The sequence below is a fragment of the Bacillus rossius genome, chromosome 17, assembly GCF_032445375.1.
Source record: "Bacillus rossius redtenbacheri isolate Brsri chromosome 17, Brsri_v3, whole genome shotgun sequence".
Lineage (NCBI taxonomy): Eukaryota > Metazoa > Arthropoda > Insecta > Phasmatodea > Bacillidae > Bacillus > Bacillus rossius.
Genome location: NC_086344.1, coordinates 12703109 through 12725237, shown reverse-complemented (window position 1 = coordinate 12725237; position 22129 = coordinate 12703109). Strand labels below are relative to the sequence as shown.

The window sequence follows — 22129 nt, the reverse complement described above, 5'->3', positions numbered from 1 at the left end:
AATTATCACTATTTTGTATGGATACAAAGGAGTGAAATGAAATCTACAATTTAATTGACAAATTTACTTTTATTTGCACTCATTAATTCAAATGTGTTTATTACTTTAACGAACAGATTATTTTAACTATAACTTTTATACATGAAAGCTATTTAACTTCTTCCAATCTGTGTTATTCTGTTAAGGATAGGACGATGATAGGAAAAGTAGGAAACGAATGGGAGTGTTTCAAGTTTAATGTGCCTCGAAAAAGTCAAATCGATGGTTGTTCCAATCGAGTGGAAGAGAGATAGATGCGGCGCAAGCGTACAATGAGCGTAACGGGACAATGTGCGTAATTGAACACTTTTTCGTGTGTGCAGCCGGCGTTCATCGATTTATTAGACGTTGTCACGTCAATAAGTAAACTATCTACTGAAAGAAAATATAATATTATATAGTAATATGCTACAAAATATTAGATTGATTTCTACTATCAACGTCTTGGCACTATCTATTACCTAGCTATAAGGAATAATTATCATCATCCAGGTCAGCGAGCAAAGACGACAACCTTAGGCGAAGAGATGAAGCATCTGATATCTGCCCTTCAAGCGAATGGTTACATGAAATAATAAATAATAAATAAAGCCCAGTGGTCAGCCATATTAAAGAAGAAGAACAACGAACCTTTTACTAACAATTCCGTTCATAAAAGAAATCATCGATACTTAAACAATTTCCAAACCAACAAACAAGATGAAATGACTCGTGACATCAGTGAGAGATTTTTGTAGGGGGAGCGGGTCAGTACTGCATCATTTTTAGAATCGACACAACACGGATCCAATCAGCCCAGGCATCTTCCACGCTGCTCCCAGGCATTCCACACAAGCGGATCCAGTCCCCGGGCGTCGTCTGCAGTGTGCCCGCCATTTTGTTTCGGGATATGCTGGCGGCGGCCATCTTAGTTTCGAGTTGGGTGGAGGTAGGCGCCGCCAGTGTCGCAGATGATTTTTTAAATTTTGTACTAAAATCTCTGAAGTATAAAACTTCCACTGCTCAAGTTGTAAAATTGCGTAGGGACAACTGCGGCGGGTGAATCATCACACTTTCAAAATAATCACACTACTGACTTCAACCATGATGATATACTATCAGTCATAACTGATTATATATATGATATATTATATTATTATATACTATAATATTCAATTATCTTAATATATATAACTGCAGTGTCCTGATGTTTGTTTCCAGTGAACTCTTCACCAAGTCAACCGATCTCGATGAAAATTGGCATTTATGTGTAAATTTTTTTTCCAACTTGAGAGATAGGATAGTTTTTATTTCGATTAATGATCTTAATAATTTATAATTAATAATAAACTGATTATCAATGTTGATTGGTGTTTTAAGCCAGGGAAACAGTGGGTACTTCGTCTCCATGACAACGTTGCGTGCTCGAGAGTCGGGAAACCATCGGTGCTATTCGTTTTTTCTTCGGTACATTACAAAGCATTGTACTAAGTTTTTGTCAAAATTAATTAATTTTCATCTTATTTCATTTATTATAACTGTAAATGAGAGATTTGGTCTCATTTTCCCCCCATTAATACAACCGTGCGAAGCCGGGTCGGGCAGCTAGTAAATACTATAATATTCTGTTATTTAATATAAACAATTTAAAAAATATTATATTTTGGTTTTGTTGTTATGACGTTTCTGTTGGTTTCTGGACTCGGAAAATAAAAGTTCAAGCGATCTTCATTGTGCATGCACCATAATGACACTAACACAAACAAAGGAGACGGTATCTACCAAACACAGAAGAGCCAGCAATACACGCTAACAATACTACTCTCAAGGCCATTCATGTTGTGGCGACAGTCCTTGAGAGAGAAGCTTCTAGGAGAGGGGGAGGGGGGAAGAGTGTCAGCGAGAATAAATTGCCAGAGTCAACGTAAAATAATATAAAAGTTACCCATATGTTGATATGAACATGGACTTTGAAAGTGTAAGATTTATTCTCGCATATCAAATGTACGCCAAGTTTCAGCAAGCTTACTATGGACGGAGACAGTCACCGATACTGAGTCCCGACAGTTTCAAGAACAAGGCACCGTTAATGGTGTTTGACGTTTCCAAACAGGATGATCGAATAAATTCAAACATCATCGACTGTAGAAACTAGATATCGACTAGCAGAAATATTCCACCAAACACCTATGCTTTTTGTCTGATACTTCACGATCATGCGTAGAATTGAGTGAAATAAAACTTTTTGACCAGATAAAAATGTTTTTTTTTTTTCTTTTCATTTTTTTTATAATTTATTTTTGCTGTTACAAAGGTCGCACACGCCTACTTGCTTTGATACTTGCTTTGCATTTTATCACCGTCTATATATTTTAGATACTAAATGTGATAATAACTTCAATCATTTTATCATTTGGCAATGTTTACACTGGCTACATATTCGTGATCTGAGAAATGGAAGAGAATTAAGTTATTCAGTAACTACCTTGATTTGTCAAATAAAGTTCTGTAAACCATTTCTAGAATTTTTGTTTATGAATTTATAGATAACCCTAAATTAATAAAAAATAACATTAAAACCGATTTTTTTTTTTAAATTCAAATATAACGTACTGTTTGTAAGCTATAAAAGAAATTCATTTAAAACTACTACAAAAAGTAAATAGTGAAATGACAATAAAATAAATAAAAAATTTCTGGAAATTAAATGAAAGTTAAAAATACTATAAGAAAACTCTCAAAATAAAGCACATAATTTTTGCTAGATACTCTACAGTAAAATTAAGAGTTCGGTATTACATCGGAAAATAAATAATTCTAACCATTCGGCTTAATACAAATGGATGAAATTCTATCTGAACTCTGAAACCTGTTTCATAATATCTCAAGAAATGGCCAAGTGTGAACTTAAAAAATAGAGTTAACTTTCGTGACAACGACACATTAATTTGTGTACTAAGGAAACGATGGGCAATAGAAACAATTTCTTATTGGTCAGTAGTAGTATATGAAAGTATTTCCGGCGGCATGTTCAAGGTTGTGGATTATGGATTGTCGGCAACCATCTTGTATTGTGACATCACGGCGGCCATCTTGGATAACTGTCATATTGTAAAGTGAGTAACATATAATACCTAGGGTGTAATCCGACACACCGATCACATTTTTATCTTAAACCTAACAATTATTTTAATTCTTAAAAATGTATTAATTTTTTTTAATGTGTTTTGTACGCCATTTACCTTAGAAGTACTGCAATCTCGACGAGGTCAAACGATTGAAAATAGCTACAGGGCCATCCTCTATGTATATTAGCAGCATTCTGACCTCCTGCACTACTTATTACCAAGGAATATATATTATGCCAACCAGTACGACATCAAGCGGCCATTTTGGATCCATCGTTTGGTGTTTATGTGTACCCTCATCTTGGTTTATTTTTTACCCACTAGAGGACAGTAATATCAATCACGAGTCAACTATTGTTGCGTCCGCCATCTTGTCTGCCATCTTGGCAACCACATTGAAAATTCGTACCTAAAAGCCTAAAAATTTGGGAAAAAAATCTAAAAATCATAAAAAAAAATTACCTATTAAAATAATGATAGATTAAATTGATTTCAGTCATAGGTTCGAGTCTTGGTCGATGCAAAAAAAGTTGATTTTACCTCAAAATATTAATATAATAATTACATCGATATAATATTTTATCATAAACATAAACAAGTTCAATAAATAGAACACATTATTTACAATTAAATTGTGTAACATAAATCTTAATCTAGTACAAATATACACATATACACGATAGAAAAACCAACTGAATTAATACTTTAGATAAATTAACATAACATGTTATGCTCAACATATATCTCCACATTTAATTTTTTGCAGTTCAATACACTTTATGCTTTTAAGACCAGATTTACAAAGTTTTCAGCGAAATATTAAAGCATATTTTACAGAAATAAACCTTGAGCTTATGTTTTGTAACGTGTGATTTCACAAGTCGGGAAAAGTTATCAAAATTATGGATATTATAGATATTGTCCTTTCTTTAGTGTTTAGTTACACGAATTGGACACACATTATTTAAAACCTTCTGAAACAATTTTTGATGAAACTATTACCGTAACTTCGAAATCTACCCACGCTTGTAGGCTGTGCCAAAAGGGATTTTTTTTTCCCTTTGGCAGTTACATTGGAAATGTGTGTTTCCCAAAATCTTAGTATGTCTCTTGAAAATTATTCCTTTGAATAAAAATATTATCCAAACTTTTACTAAGCAGCATAAAAATTTTTTTTTCATTGTCATAGAAACATTTTTTTTTTCAAAATACGCATTAGAAATACAAACATTCAATATTAGCAGTTGTGAATGAGTAAGTTTTATACGTAAAGTTCTGAACTTTTATTTCAACCCAAAATTTTTTTCCAACAATGACATGAGTGTTCCAAAATCCGTACTTTTTTAAGTTCCCGAACGTCTTTTCGCCGTGGGGTAGATGGTGTCACGAATCATGTGCTCTTTTATATATTATCCTTGAAACGGAGATGGAAGTTGTTTATCATTAACGACGAGTCTTTCTGTTTTATATTTAGTTTAATTTTTTGGCCCCTGGTTTAATTCCTTCAGTATGGCTTGTTGTAATTTAATGACATCTTGTATCTTATGTCGACAGACGACGCAGGGCCTTTGGTTCGAAAGTGTTTGATTCGAACAGGCGTCATGGAGGCGCTACACGTGGAGAAATCTTCCTGAAAGCAATAAGAAATGCTCTTTCCGACGGACCTTCGGACAGACGGGGAGTATAAGAGCCCGTCCACAATAGTCCGAACCTGTGCGTGGTCCGTGTCCTTATCCGAATGTGAGTGACGTCACATTGTCTCACCAGAAAACTGCCCTGTCCACAATAATTGCGATGTCCGATGTCCGAATGTATTGATTTCTAAAGTTGTCACCAGAGCGCAGTAAATGTGCCAAACCAAATGTTTTTTTTATTATTGTTTTGATGCTTTGTAGTTTGAGATTGAACTTATGAAAGTTATGTAAGTTATAAGTGACTAACAACGCCTTCCATTTCCTTCAATAACAAAAACAAACACCACGTTTTTCAAACGGGAACCGGAAATTCAAATATCGAGAGTGTTCTGTTCTTTTTTCTGTGTCCGAAGTACACAGGTTGGGACAAAAAGTTCAAATTGACGAATGTCTTCGGACCAGGTAGGTTCGGACCTTAGCCCACTTGACGCATGACGTCAGAGGGTCACGTGGACCAATCAGCGACGAGTGTCTTCGGACACAGTTTAGGACATTGATATTGTAGACGGGCCATAAAAGGCGGCTGCGAGGAACATTAACCCTCGGAGAATGCTTGAAAGTGGCGCCGCAGGTTTCCTATGTTTCGTTTCCGGCTCTTCAATTACGCAGGAGCAGGGGGAGGTATATCCGACGAAGGAAGTGGTTCCTGTGTGAAGAAGCCTTCAGCGCCGGGGGTTGGAAAAGGAGGGAAAGGGGGGGAGGGGGTGTAATGCGAGGCTGGAGGGAAGTGAACAGCCGCTCTCCAGTGCACTCTGCCACTAGTTCCAGCTGGAGGCAGTGATGCCAACTGCTACAGAGTGTTCCCCCTAGGGACCAACTTCAAATCCCCCTAGATGTCGATTTAAAAAACCCTAAAGTTTTCATTGTACACCCTATTTAACAGCTGAAATTATTTTCTCTTGAACCTTACATTTCCTAAATTTTTTTCTGCCCAAAATGAGCATAATAATTTTGAAAAAATAACATTCAGTATCTACAAAATTTATATATGTACGAATTTAATTTCGGTTTAAATAATACACGTTTACTAACCTTGAAGTTCTGGATCTATCTGTCTCCCAACATTTCGTATATTTTTGCTGATAATTTTTTTTTTTTTGCATTCTGGAAAAGATTTGAACACGAATAACTAATTATTATTCTTTTTTACTCCTTGGCACCACAGGAAAACATAAACGACAATAAAACTCGCGAGTACACAGCAAATTAACGGACGCAACACCAACCAGACAACTTGCAACGTGAAAACGTTGAACGTTAAAAGTAAAAACGGAATTCTCTTGACCGGCAAGTTGTTGTTGGTCGTAGTGCGAAATTCAGCCACCAGCGCCACTTGAGTTGCTGTTCTTTTTTCAAGTTGTTTTCAGGATATGCACTTTAATTGCAAGCCCTCAAAAAATTTCTTAAATAATATACCCGCTAAAAAAATTCCCCCTAAATAAATGCACCCCCTAAAAAACCACCATTACATCTTGGTTCCCCCTAAATTTGGACGGAAAACCCCCAAGTTGGCAATCCCTGGCTGGAGGTACAGTCATCCCACATTCAATTTAAACCATACGATGTTTTGAAGTGACAAAAAGCCAATTAAATATCACTGTAAAAATATTATTGTTTATTATGAAATAACTTGTCATTCATCATAGTAAAACGATGTATTTCAATAAAATGAAATGAAATTTTTATCAGAGTATGTTGCAGGCGAATATATACGCTATTTAAGTTGTTATTTTACTATTCCAAGTGTATTCTATAGTATTTGATTTAAAAACAACAGAAACAACACATTGAGTTTAGCTATAGCTATGGTTCTATTAAATTATGTTTCTTATTCAAAACTCGTCTTGTTTTTTTTCGCAGGAAACTGCCACCCGGTCAATAGGGACCGAATGCAATGGACAGGAACGTTTGCAGTCAGCTCTACGGTCTTGACGTGGTCACAGTCCTCGCAGTTCAGGAGCAACTGGCCCGAGCCTTAGAAATTCATTTAAGCCCAATCTCAAAGAACACATATGTTTCAAAATTTTAGTGGTTCTTTGAAAATTTTGCCTCACATGCATAACGACTACATTGACAGAATTCAATTTGTTCCAATAATGTATACAACTGTAAAAAAAATTACCAAAAGTCACTCTTTGGAAGTTTAAAAACAAAATTGTTGCGTGTACTAATGTACACTTATGTGCGTTAGAAGTTACACACACTTGGCGTGATAAATAAACTAACTTTAATTTTGCATGCAAATAATAAATAGAAATTAAATAATTATTAATACCGTTGGTAAAGTACGTATAAATTCAATCAAATTAAAAAATACTCAATATTCAAAATAAAACTTCAAAATACGAATAAAATTAATTAATTAAATTAGTAAAATAATGTAGATAAATTTTAAGTACATAACAATAAAACCCAATTAATAGGCTGTTGTTTATTTAATTATTTATTAAACAATAATTTATAATGCAAATAAAACATTCATCAGGGAACATAACCTCACATATATAATTATTATTATCTTTGAAAGATTTGTGCAATGGGAGTGCATGACTTGGTGTAGACTTTTGGACATACGCCATTGCTTAACACATGTATGTCTGCAGAATAAAACTACAAAGAAACACAAATGACAAAAACACAAATTAAGCAAAAATTGCTGTTGTCAGGATTTAACGCCACACAATATTCCACAACAGGAATATGGTCAACAAACAAGGAAAAAACAAAGAAAAATGAAAAATGGACTAACAGAATGAAAAAAAAAAAACCACAAATGATGACAGCACAAAAATTCCGAACCCAAAAAAATTCAACACAACAGTTGAAACGAGACAAAAAAACATAGCAAAACGAAAAGACGAAACGAACACAATAGTTTTCCAAAAAACAAAAAACAAAAAGCGAAACGAAAAACCCCCCACAAATGATGACAGCAAAAAAAATATTGAACCCAAAAAATTCAGCACAACAAAAACACGACCAAACGAAAAGACGAAACAAACACAACAGTTTTCTAAAACAGAAACAAGCGACGTTTCGGGAACTGCTATCTGCTCCCGTCCTCAGGTAGAGACGCACATGGTACGGAAACACAGGTGCGACTACGTTATTTGTATGTAAACTTTTTTTTTCATCCTGTGAAAATTTCGTTGCACCGTGCGCGCGCATCGTATAAATTCACTCATGATGCGCCTACAAGATGTAACTTCAAAAAAAAATAATAATTCCCACGTGATTTCTCTCTTAAGAAAAACACGTTAAAAACAACCACGAGACAGGAGATGTGATGACGGGAGTAAAGATGGCGGTTGTCTCCCAAGATGGCGGCTTGTCTTCCAAGATGGCGGCCACTCACCCTCCGTGTCCTCGGGGAACTGGCGCAGGTCCTGCGGCGAGGCAGCCATGTCCTGCGACGTGTCCATGGAGCCTCAGGCACTCGGACAGCTCTCCTGTCCTGCATCACACACAGCCACGGTCCGCCTCAGCCACGAGTCCTCTGAACACACACGGCTGTTCACTTAAGTACAATTGCCAACACCGCGACATTCACAAAGGGGAGATTAACACGTCCAGACGTGGTAACTATCCTGTACACCTCGACCCATTCACAAAGGGGAGATTAACACGTCCAGACGTGGTAACTATCCGGTACACCTCGACCCATTCACAAAGGGGAGATTCACACGTCCAGACGTGGTAACTATCCTGTACACCTCGAAACATTCCCAAAGGGAAGATTCTAACGCAGCAATGGCGTATGTCCAAAAACTTACGTCAAGTCATATCCTGTACACCTTGACATTCACAAAGGGGAGATTCTAACGTAGATACCTGTTACTATCCTGAACACCTCGACATTCACAAAGGGGAGATTCTAACGTAGAGACGTGGTAACTATCCGGTACACCTTGACATTCACAAAGGGGAGATTCTAACGTAGAGACGTGGTAACTATCCTGTACACCTCGACATTCACAAAGGTGAGATTCTAACGTAGAGACCTGTTACTATCCTGAACACCTCGACATTCACAAAGGGGAGATTCTAACGTAGAGACGTGGTAACTATCCTGAACACCTCGACATTCACAAAGGGGAGATTCTAACGTAGAGACGTGGTAACTATCCTGAACACCTCGACATTCACAAAGGGGAGATTCTAACGTAGAGACGTGGTAACTATCCGGTACACCTTGACATTCACAAAGGGGAGATTCTAACGTAGAGACCTGTTACTATCCTGAACACCTCGACATTCACAAAGGGGAGATTCTAACGTAGAGACGTGGTAACTATCCTGAACACCTCGACATTCACAAAGGGGAGATTCTAACGTAGAGACGTGGTAACTATCCGGTACACCTTGACATTCACAAAGGGGAGATTCTAACGTAGAGACGTGGTAACTATCCTGTACACCTCGACATTCACAAAGGGGAGATTCTAACGTAGAGACGTGGTAACTATCCTGTGCACCTTGACATTCACAAAGGGGAGATTATAACGAAGAGATGTGGTGACTATCCTGTACAACTTGACATTCACAAAGGGGAGATTCTAATGTAGAGACGTGGTAACTATCCTGTGCATTCAAGCTCTTAAGATAGTACAGACAAAATAAGACATCCGAGTGTTTGCATTGATTCCCAACAAACTGAATTTTTCGCAAAGGTCTTGAACACGTCGTTACAAATGATGTGTCAAAAGTCCTCCAACAATCCTGCTTGTGCGTTGTTTTTTTTATTCGAGGTCAAATGTCACCATTTTCTGTTTTTTTTTTTTTGCGTATATCTCTGAAACGATAAGAGATGCCGTAAAAAAAATGGATCAGACAAAGTTTGTAGATCACGGAATTCTTTATAAAAAAAGGTATCAATAATACTTCTACCCCTACGAATCACCATTCTCTGTATTTTTAGACGAGTTAAAATGGCTACAAGGCGTGTTTTCAGAGTAATTTTCAGGCGTAAAACAATTGGTACCGATTCTTGGAAGCACTTTTAATGGCCTTGCATTTACACCTTTATCTTTATTTCTTCGCCATATAATGTTACGGTCAGTAGTGTAGAATAGTATTTTCTGCCCCAGGCTTCTAGGCTGATTGTTGAGAATGGCGTCAATGACCGATTGCTCTAAAGTCACGGCGGCCATTTTTGATATAAAATTCCCTTAAAAATCCCTCATAAATAGCTCAAAATTTACAAATATTCCTAAAAATTTCTCTATTTCGAGAAAAGTAGGGCATTTTGAGGGTAAATGTCCCGTTTTAGTCCTCAAAAATGCCAACGGCTTCGAAATTCCTAAAAACGGCTTAAATTACTTAGCAACAAGCCACTCTAAGCCGCAATTTGAAAACTAGTATGCCGTGACTACCATTTGTAATTATGACGTAACGGTTGCGATAAATCGTTACAGCCGCCATCTTTAAAAACCGTAATTTTTTTTTAGAAAATTGGGAAAAAAATTAAAATTTTAAAACTCTAACTAATAAAATTTTAATAAAATATTATTTAAAAACACTGTTGCACATTTTTTACGGCCGCCATCTAGAATATCAGTAATTTATATGCTAGAAAATTGAGAAAAACTATAGATTTATGAAAAAAATTAATTAATCAAATTAATCAAATCAAACTTTTATTTTAAAAAACGCACTCGGCTCGAACTAAACGAGGGGGAAAAAAAAATGACGACAGATCCTTCCTCCACGGAAGCCACCGGCAGACTGACCTCCCACCACTAATGCCAAGGTATTTATCGTCAGCTAGTATGACGTCACGTCCGCCATCTTGTTTTCGTTTGCTGGAGGCCTCCATCTTATTTTCATCTGCTAGAGTGCGCTGCTGCCATGCGTAGTTTAATTTTAAACCACCAGAGTGCAGTATTAATTTATTCTTACTGTGGCACCCGCCATCCTTGAAATTTGTCCGAAACATCTGAGCATCGGCAGCTTATAAGAACTGCCACCAAGTTTGCGTGGGGGGGGGGGGGGGGGAAGTGGATAGTTACAAAAATTCTGAGGAGCGCAGCGTGCAATGACTGAAGTGTCAGGTAGCAGGTCAGATATCTTGCCCTCCGCCGAGGCTATGCTACTACTGTTCCCGACGGGCTTAACCCGGATTATCCGCGAGTAGGAAAACGTGGCGGACGACGCCACGCACCGGTGTGTTTTCTCGGAGCCCTTGCTCCGTCATCGCTGCGTCCCACTCGTTCAAACCCTGCTTCTTCTTTGAAGGTGCGTCACTCCACTGGCAGGGACAAGTTAGTATGGTCTTACTTTTGTGTCAGTTTCTTTTTACACGCTTTATATTAGCTTCACCTGTATGTTTGTTTGTTTGTTTGTAACCGACTCCTTTGCACTCGATTTTGACCCACTTTAAACGGACAGATTTAATCTAAACTTCGTACACTTATCGAGGACCGGTGACAATACACTAATTTAATAAGTTTATCTCATTATCCTGATCAGGATCGACAGGATTATTTGAAGTCAGGTTTTTTTTGTAAAAAAAAATTTTGAACGTAAGAACCAGCGTTTTAATTTAACTTTATTAATTTTGTATGTTGTTTATTGTGTTGCAATATTAAACATAAAAAATATATAAAAAATTTCCTAATCCTATTTTCACGAAAACAATATCATTATTATTCTGAAATGAAACGACAAACATTTGTGTATTTTAAGTACATATAGTAATCTGTAATGTCAAAAACAAGGTTATCTGAAGGTTTTTTTTTTACTATCAATCTGGGCACACAAATAATCGTCACAATCCACTTGAACCTTACATTTCGTTACAAACCACAACGACACTCATTGTGGATTAGATGTTACTTAATTAAATTTCGCTAATTTTACTAGATTTTTTTTTTAATTCGGAATAATTTCATTAAGAAACTCGCATTTCGGTCTTACACGGTGTAGTAAAGTGTTTTTAGGTGTCATATGATGTGTCGACTCACATTTTATCACAATCAGCATGAAATATTGACCGTGGGCATTAGTCAATCAGAGTGCTGAATAAAATGTTGCAAAAAATAAAAGCTGCAAATTTCCAAATGCCCATAATATCAACCAAATGTGTATTGATATTTTTATCAATGTTGACTATGTTTATTGTTTGTCCATATTGTAGAACACATTTTAATTGGTTTGAGTGGATTTTATATCGAGAGTTTACTTTAATTTGTTCGTCGAGCGATTGTGATAACAATCCAGGAATTTTTTTATTCCTTTTCCTCTTCTTATTGACAAATTTTTTTATTCTGCCGAGCATATTACTTTTATTTGTATTTATCTTTAGACGAAAACATATTTAGGTCTTGTCTCGGGTTTCTGCTATTTTATTAAAATATGCTTCACATTGATGTTATCCCATTAAATTTTTTCATCCCCCTCATTTTTATCAAAATTTAATGTGTTTAAAATTTTTTGAACAATTGCACATTTGATTCAGTTTTGGTATAAATTTGTTGATAAACCAGAGTAATTTACTTAAAACCCCAGTCCCGCAACAGAAACTGAGAAAATAAATTTTGGTTCAAAAATATGTTACTGTACCTACTAGAGAGAATATGCATAACACGATTTCATGAAGGAAAAAAAACTTAGATTAAATTTAATTGTAATTGAATGCGTAAATGACATATTAAATAAATTGATATGCTGGTGAAAATGCAGGCTTGCCAGTTTATTCAACAATGTATCCTTCTGAATTTTCCAGTTGGCAATGAGTACAAAGGCATAGATGAAGCATGTTCAAGATCGCAATGAATTTTGTGCAGACTTTGGCCAATGAAAGTAAGAGATAATTCGTTTGGTTTCACTTTTCAAAAGCTTATTTTACAGATTCATAAATTTTCTGTTTTTTTTTTTTTTTTTTTTTTTTTTTTTACTGTTCCTCATTCTTTTTAATTGGTTCGTTAAAATTATCTTTTGACAAAGAAATGCATATCAAAATCTCGTTGATACTCATAAAACCAACGGGGAAAGTAAAGTGTGATTTTTTTTAATTAGAAGCGGCTTACGTGATCAAACGTCGAGATATTCATGAGGATTTTTTTATGATGCTATGATGCAACTGGGTTGTTAAAGAACACGACTCTAATTGGAAATCAGGAGAAAGGATGGAGAAAAAATTGGCCATATCCGCTTGTTCCAAGCTGGGAAAAGGAATTGGGAGGGGGAATTAATTGTGATCATACATACACGTATCTGGCGTTTCTCAGACTTGCGTAGAAATGCTACATGCAATAAGGCTAAGATACCTTTATTCAGCCCTAATCCTAATTTTGGAATTGTGGAATTTTTTTAGAATTTTTGACGGGATTTTTTTTTCTCCAGAAAACAAAATGGAAATTTGGGAACATTTTGAGGAATTTTAGGAAAATTTTGAAGGTCAAAGGCCAAGTTCAAGGTCAAAGTTCAAGGACTGCAAACAAAATATGTTTGTCAATATAGACTCTACAAAACATTTTATTTATAAACAAATTTTAATTGTAGTACCTATACGTTAACTTCTTAGTGACAGATTTTTGACACTAATTAGTTGTTTTGTTGAGGCCACAAAGTTATTTTTCTGTCCCCTCAAGATATTTGTTGGGGTCTGTACGAACAAAAGAATATCAAGTAGTGGGCACAATACAGGTTTGTCAGAATATACACGGCTTGCTATTACATGGCTCCTAACTACTTTTACAAAAATAATTTCCATAATGCAAGGTAAAAATGCCTGTTAAAATTTATCCAGATACCTCGGTAAATTTCAAAAAATAAGTATATCCCATTCGGCTTAGCCTACAGGCTACCTATTTTTTCTGGAAATATTTTGGAAACTTCTATACACTTCTGGAACATTTTAATAACTTCATGTATATAACATATTTATGTTCTCCAATGATCGATTAAATATTTGCTCATTTTCCACGCAGCGAAAATATTACTAATTTTTTTAAACTCAATGTATCCACCATTGAATAACTTAGAAATAATTTCATATTACAAGCCAAATAAGGTAATAACATTGTTAATTTAACCTTCAAACACTATTTTTCATCCCTTTTATATACGACCACTAATACCGTGGTCGTATAAAAATTTGCTTTGCACCAAGGTTTTAAGATAATATTAAGATGGTTTAAAATAAATTGGAATGAATTTGATACTAAGAAGTTTTGATTTTTTTTTTCATTCCAACCCCTATTTTTACGGTAATAATTGGTTTATTCAAAAATCGTTTCAGCCAAAGTTTTAGATGATATTTAGGATTCATACAATAAATTATAACGTATGTAGTAAATACGAGGAGCTTACTCCAAATAACTGTCTCCTCACATATGCGATATTGCTAGACGAGCTACTCAAGTTTAACTAGGTATATCCACAAACACGGAAGTTACAAATTCCTAGATATCCACATACGTAGAAGATACAAATTCCTACATATCCACAAACATAGAAGTTACAACTTTCTAGATATCCACAAACATAGAAGTGACAAACTCCTAGATATCCACAAACATAGAAGTTACAAATTCCTAGATATACACAAACATAAAAGCTACAAATTATACAAAGATTTGAAATAAACTACTGACAAATGCCATAACGATCCAAATGTAGGATGTATCGCTTTTGATTTTATGCAAAACTTGCCGTCCCTAACAAATACCTGTTCAACTAAGATTTCATATGCGGCAGTTTCGGGTGGATACTTTCTGCGCTGTATATTTGAAGAGCAGCCATACTATTTTGTGTGTCTATCATGAAGGGGAAAGTAATAAAAATATGTGCCAGTGAAATGTTTTCTTTCTTGTATGAACACTACGTGAATCTCATTTCTAACATAAGTAAATAACTCAGCCACATTTGTTTTCTGATGGTGTCTCAGGTAAAAACAAGAACCGCAAACTAATAAGAACATGTCTGTGTCTCACGCAAGCTACTGCTCTGAAAACAAAAGTATAATGTTCATTTTCCTGAAAAGGTTCGTTCGTTTCTCCCATGTACCCGGGAGTTTTTGACGGGATAACGTCTTATAAATCGATGAACGCACGGCTGCACGCACGAAAAAGCATGACTCATTGTCACGTTCCACCTGAGCCTAGAGTGCAAGCGAGAGCGCGGAACAAGCGATAAAGAGGTACGATCGGCTTGTGACGCATCTATCTCCCATCATGGATGCTTAAGCCTCTTTTAGGACATTGTGTTCGTTCTAAGGCAAAAAGTATGTTGAGGTTTTTCGAAATCCTAATTTTTGAATTGTGGGATTTTTTTCCAAAAAAAAAAATGGAAATTTTGGCTAATTTTTAAGGAATTTTGGGCAAATGTTGAAGGTCAAAGGTCAAGTTCAAGGTCAAAGTTCAAGGTTAAGGTCATACAAGATGGCCGCCGTGACGTCACAATCCAAGATGGCGGTCGGCTCCCGGCTCCACGCGCCAGCGCCATGTCCCCGGAGCCCCTTTTCTATTCTACTGACGAGTGCAGTATTAATAGGTTATGTTACAATTTCGACTAAAAAATTATTATCTCACATAAACGATCGTATAAAAAGTCAACTGCTTTTATTTAGTATTCAATGGCGAAAAAATTGTAATTTTCAATTAAATCCTTTGTATTATACAAAATAATGATAATTCAGTCCAATTCATAAAAGAATGCAATTTTGCAACAATGTTTTCTTATGACGTTATCACGTAAAATTATCTTCCGTAAACCGACTTTACAGACAACCCCCGTTTATAGATGTCAAGTTGGCAATGAAGCATCGTGACCGTGTTTTCACACCAAAGCAATACGTTGAGATAATGACAAACGTTAAGAAAAATGTCTCTGTGGTAAGACTGCACTCTGAGCGATTTCAGCTCTCACAGACGTCAGTCCTTGAAGCTTTGACTAACATCGTGCTGAAACACGGTTATTTCTACAGGCTTCAGCAACTAAGCAGTACCAGTCCCGCAGTTCGGATAAAAACTCGCTCGCGGTTGTAAATTGTCTCAGGATCAAATCTTGCCGGAGCATAAATGGTCGATGGCAATCCAAGTTCTTAATTTTCACAGTTGATGGACAGAGTTTTATAAGAGGAGTTGCTTACATTTCGGAGGAGACGACATGAACAAACGTACGTCGAAAGAAGAAAAAAAAAACAGTTCTTTACTCCGTCAGTACTCCAACCGCTTTTCATTAGACAAAGCAGGCAATGTTAAGGGGCTTCATTACACATTGGTGGTTTGGTACAGTACTCATTGGTGGTTTGGCACAGTACTCATTGGTGGTTTGGCACAGTACTCATTGGTGGTTTGGTACAGTACTCATTGGTGGTTTGGCACAGTACACATTGGATGTTTGGCACAGTACTCATTGGTGGTTTGGCACAGTACACATTGGTGGTTTGGCACAGTACACAGTGGTGGTTTGGCACAGTACACATTGGTTGTTTGGCACAGTACTCATTGGTGATTTGGCACAGTACTCATTGGTGATTTGGCACAGTACTCATTGGTGATTTGGCACAGTATTCATTCGTTTTGGGGAAGCCACGTTTTCAAAACACGATACTATATGAACCCAGCCAAAGATTATCTAGAAGGTAAATTTCCCGTCAGTGATAACAGTATTATCGAGATGTGCTTTCGTGGCCCATTTCTAGAAAATAATCTTTTGCGGAATAAAACATTGACTTTTATTTTTATTTTCTGATAAACTATTGTTCCACTTGCAGTGGAATTATTATACAGTGTATTTTATGACTGAGAGCTGTGATTGTTAATATTTTATAGCTGTAAGTAGTGTGGTTATCATTGTGTTATCGAATGATAATTATATAATTTTTACAGAAAGTGCCTACGACAGTTAATATGGATTTTGTTAGAAAAATAATTGAATTTAGTACTTTTTTACTTAATGTTTTGTTCTGCACCTCCCTTTGTTACACTAATAATTCTATCTCTCTCTTTCTTTAATTTATTGTTGAAGTAGGGAGAGAAGGCAGTACAGGGTGGAGGAAAAAAGTGTAGGTACTGTGTTGTTGATACCTTCGTAAACTTAATAATATAACATTGCATAAAAACCTCAGAAACAATGCTCTAACAAATAAACAATAGTAGACGGTAACAACTGACGAATCCAATCTGTAGTTTACTATGGAAATATATAGTATTTTAATTATGGAGTAAGAAATTTGTATATTATGTGGATAGGAAATTGATTATTTAAAGAGTGGTGAAAAATCTGAAGTTTAATAGTTTGAACCATAGATAGTAAACATAACACAGCAACACTTTCAATAACAAACATACACTGACATACATAACCTGAACCTGACTCTTGATACATATGAAAATTAACAATATTATTCAACGATATAATTAGGAATCTTTTGTAAGTTTGAAAATATTATAAGAAATGTATATATTCATCCTTTCCAAGTGTGTATAAGAATTTAAGGTTGGTGGAGTTATAACAATTTTAATACTCAACAATAAAATATGAATTTACTTAAAAATACTTAATTTATATTGTGACAAATCTTTCCTGGAGATTATTTGCAGTTCAAATGTCTTAGGATGTATGTTGGCACAGATCACACCCAAAAGTTCAAAAGTGATTTAATTAAGTCCAGTAGTTGTTTCAAAATTTATATCGTTCATAAATCAAATGATTTCAAAGTGAGTTAAAAATTAGAGAGTTTAATATCAAATTAAATTCTATTTTAAATAGAATTACACGGCTTTAGTTCAGCGGGAGTACGATTATCTTAAAAGTAGGACTTCTGGGTGTCTAAGTAGAATTACTTCTCTTTATATTATGTTATATACACAATCTAATTGAAGTTCAGTTTTATCAACTTTTGCAACAATATAGTTTGTTTGGCTAGAAATCTCACGTATTTATAAGCATGTAAGCAAATTTATACTGGCCGCTTAAGCCTTGAACAATGGCGACACTGCTTAATTATGGCGTCCCTAGCTAAGCAATTCTTAAATTGGCTTATAATTGACATAACTGCTTTAAATCCAAGTAAATATTACTTACAGTTCGTTAAGATATTTAGTTGTAACAATTTCATTAATGTACACAACCGACGATACCCTAAACTCATATTTTTAATAATTTTAATTGTTCAGGCGTCAGGCCTTAGCCTACACGTAGTAACGCCAAAAATCACACTTTTTTAAGTTACTTCCTGTTCCTGTGTGGCTGAGATACGTGTATACCCAATATATATGGTTCATAACATCCTTTCATGGCCTTTGGTTACAACAATACGGTAAGGAACTAGAATAAAATTAATTGAATTTACAAATTAAACAGATGGTCAGAATAAAAAAATAAACGGTAAAAAAAAATTAACGAAAATTACAACAATGCAGATGAAAGAAAAAAAAATATTAATATTATTAAAGTTCCACAGATGAAAAGTTTATGGTTGTAATAAGGCGAAATATTTACTAAACATTCATAGCAGATATCTTAATAAACACGAAGATGTCTGTGCTATCACCATGTAATAGTACAGATGCTGTCCCATGGGATAATCATAAAACGAAGCGAGCACAAAGCATAAGATCGCCGGTTTATTATTAACCCATCTGTCTCTCTCACACACAGCAGGTGCGACCGTTACTCGAAGCGACGGTTGAGAATTGGCATGGAGGTGGGGGTTGGGTGGCGCGCTAATCAGCGATCAACCGGCGGCCGAGGCGTGGCGTGACTGTTCAGTCTCGTGTCAGCCGTCTCGCAGTAGACACCTCGCTGCTTCGCGCTCCGTAAATGGCGCGAGAACTCCGTCGTCTCGTAGTCGTGCTGTTGATAGGGTGTTGGGATGGTGAAGAACATCAAGCAGGAACATAGCACTGGTAGGTTTACTTACAGTTGAGTGTAGTGCTCGGCTAGGTAGTGTCAGGTGCACCAATACTAACACTCAGTGGTTCTCCCGGATTCACCACAGCGTCGTGGTGTGCTGCCACACACCTGGGCAGGCGATAACGATACCTCCACGACACCGCAGGGGGGTGTCGGCTACTGATCACGGCAACAGGATGTACCGTGTCGGGTGACCTGCGCTCGTGAGAACTAGTGGCTGACAGTGGCGGGTCCTGACGATGTCCGCTACAGTGCCGGGCTCGGCTCTCCAGGTGGCCCGTGGGCTGTCCCAGCCCTTGACCAGGGATGGTATCAACGGGGAATAGACGGAGGTCTCATGCTGACGCCGCTGTGTCAGCATACGTGGCGTCAACCTAATGTCTAGTAGGAGCAAGGCCAGCTCCGTCATCGCACCGCTAAGTATATTTCCGTGTTCTACACTCGTGGTTATTTCCGCACTATGCACACGACAGGTGTGTATCTAGTATATCGCGTTTCCATAACTCACTTTAACAGTAAACATAACAATGTTCTGTGCTGACTGGTTGCTGCTTGAAGTCGCTCTCACAGTAGGATTGGTGTAAATAACCAGGAAAGATTTAATCACTTTTACGAAAATTAATTACTTAATCAAAAAAAAATTATATTCGTTACGAGAAATAGGAAATTGTTTAAAGAAAATAAATTCTAGTTGTCATTATTGACGTATTAATAATATACTATACATTGCAACAATAAGATAAAATCTTATTAATTATTCAACATCAAAGTAATGCTATAATTGTGGATTATCATAGGAACACAATATTTACACAATTGTACTGCTAGTTTACTTATTGGTTGACTAGTCTGTCAGTGGTATAACCTTATATTAGTTTTCTGGTTTTGTTTACAACTTGTAATTACCATATCAATAATTATCAGTGTTGATTTACACCATTTTTTTTTTTTTTTTTTGTAATTATCCTCATTAGATATCATGATAATGTAGCATACAATTGCTATTCAGCCTATTTTACTGCTACATAACAGTATTATGATTGGAATTTTATTCCACAAAAAAAAATATTATTCATATTTACAATGGTTTCAACACAGCATTTAACCTGTGATTTACTGAGTAAATTAGTTGACTACTAATGCAATTATCAGTATTATTACAATTTCTTACAACATATTAAGAGATTATTAAATAACATAACACAAGAAAAATATTTACACACAAGATTAACCAGTTGAAAAATTATATACATAATTAAAGTTATACATAATTGAATATCATCATTTCTTATGATGCAACAGTCATTATTATTTTACAGTTTGTTACACATATTTCATAACCTTATCAGTTCTTATGATATCTTGACAGATATTATTATTATCCAAGCCTAAAATTATTACATAGTGTTCTACAGATGAATAATAATTCAGATGCAGTCTTGGACAATTTCAGTGTTTTTTCTTGAGTATGGTGAGGTTTTCAGCTGGTGGTTTACAGTCTCTCACTATCTTACTCTGGACACAGCTGCACAGTAGATTACTTGCAGAATGCTGTTGTCTTGTTAGGTAGGCTGTCAGCTACTGGCTGATGCGGAGTCTCATATCATTTCAAGAATGTTCATGATCTTCCAGTCAGGTGTTACACCTATTTACCCTGACATATAAAAATTTCTTGCACTTTTATACATTTGTCACAATTCTGTTACAGTGACTTCCTTCAACAACTGGGCAGCATAAGAGCGGACTTTCTCTCGCAACACCAGTGTTCCTTGCTACTGTGGATAACAACTCAGAAGACAATCGCATCATCATGTGCTGCTGAACAACAGTGACGTCACTCGCGTGACAGTGTGATCCTCAAGATGACAGTGCTTCGAATTATGTGTTACACATCAAAATAATATTCGGAGTTCATAAAATTAATTTGTGCCCATAATTTATAAAATCAAATTCCAAAATAAATTAGTTCCAGTGCAGTTTTTTTTTCTCTTCATTCTGATAGAGCAAAATAAATCACACAAATTTCTTCATATCAAGCTTCCATAATTTTTTTTTTCTCTTTTTTTTTTAAATTGCAAAATATTATTAAATATATATATATTTTTTTTTTTTTTTATAAATAAGATAGCTTTGTGGGTGATCCAACAACAAGCTAAGGCTCAGAGTGCTACGAGAAGGAGTATCATATCTGCAGGTAACTAGCAGTTAGAGTGTGCATGGCTTAGTAGTTGCAAGTGTTCTTGTGCTTGTAGTATGCAATGTGCATGTACTGCTTAGGAGTCACACAGCTGGTCGGCGAAAAAAAATTAACACATAGTAGTCATTCTTGTTAGGTTGGTTAGCTCACACTATAGTGGATCAGTAGGTTTTTTTTTTTTTCTTCAGAGTAAACCACATGATTACACTGTTAGTAGACATCTAGTCCTGCTCACATGTGTCACCGAAGCTTCATACCCATTTAGGTTATGCCATAGCCATACATTACGGTACCATAATAACCCTAGGTTAGTGCTGTACAACAAATCCCAGTGCGGCAGAGCCTTTGTCTTAGACCGTCACGAGACAACACACTGGTTTTAAGCTCATCAGGCAACCAGACTAGTGCATTTCCTTACACTAACAAATACAGCATACCGTACAACCTTGGCTAGCACAGGTCCTGACTTGGACACAAAACATTTAGCTTCACACACTTACAGTGCTTGATGTGCAATTCCTTGATTACATAGGACTGCGCAGTGTAGGTAACATGTGCACTTATATTGTTACTTAATTCCCCAAGAAAAAAAAACCATTAAACACTATTGTAGTAGCTGACACAAGCAAATAACACTTGTTACTGTGGGACCATAGGCTTGTGGTAGGCCCTTAGCTGGGTTAGGTTATACCTGCCTATGCTGTGGTTGGTGGCAGGGTCTGCCAACTCATAGCAGTTGTTATGTATCCTGTCTGTGACCACATAGGGTCCCTTGAACAGCAAGAACAACTTCTTGGTGACTTTGTCCCATTTCTTGCTCACACTTGCACTCCTGCATAATACGAGCTCTCCTATGTTAAATTGCTTGACTTTCGAAGCCTTCTTCCTTCTTTGCCTTGCTTGTGCCTCAGACTGTAGGCGACTGTTGATCAGATGTTCTACCTCACTGCCTGTGGGTAGTTCTTCGTAATCGGTTTCTTTGTCAAATTTGGGCATATAGAGCGGGTCGATCGCCACCGATCTATCCAGATACAGAGCTTCATAAGGGGTGACATGTAGGCTCTGGATAGCGGGTATGAGTTCGGGGCGATGCAAACCTGACCCGTTCTAGTTTAACACTCTATCCTGGTTGTTCTGGCTGCACTGCTGGGCAGCTGAACCTGCTGGGTTAGGCCCTGTCCAATTACTTGGACCATTAGCAGCCCTGTTTACTGCTGCCTGAAACTCTG

General features: G+C 36.4%; 1 protein-coding gene and 1 long non-coding RNA gene across 2 annotated transcripts in view; one reads left to right on the top strand and one right to left on the bottom strand.

The window, feature by feature from the left end:
* The window catches only part of LOC134540996 (electroneutral sodium bicarbonate exchanger 1), a 168898-nt gene that overhangs the window by 97140 nt on the left and 49629 nt on the right, over nucleotides 1-22129 (bottom strand). The window contains exon 2 of the mRNA XM_063384108.1: nucleotides 8196-8294. Within this exon, the coding sequence (XP_063240178.1) occupies nucleotides 8196-8262 (67 nt within the window). The 5' untranslated portion in view covers nucleotides 8263-8294. The remainder of the gene's footprint in view (nucleotides 1-8195; nucleotides 8295-22129) is intronic.
* On the top strand, nucleotides 16767-20679 carry LOC134540561 (uncharacterized). Its single transcript, XR_010076459.1, has 2 exons — nucleotides 16767-18696; nucleotides 18789-20679. It is a non-coding gene; the product is annotated as an uncharacterized LOC134540561 (long non-coding RNA).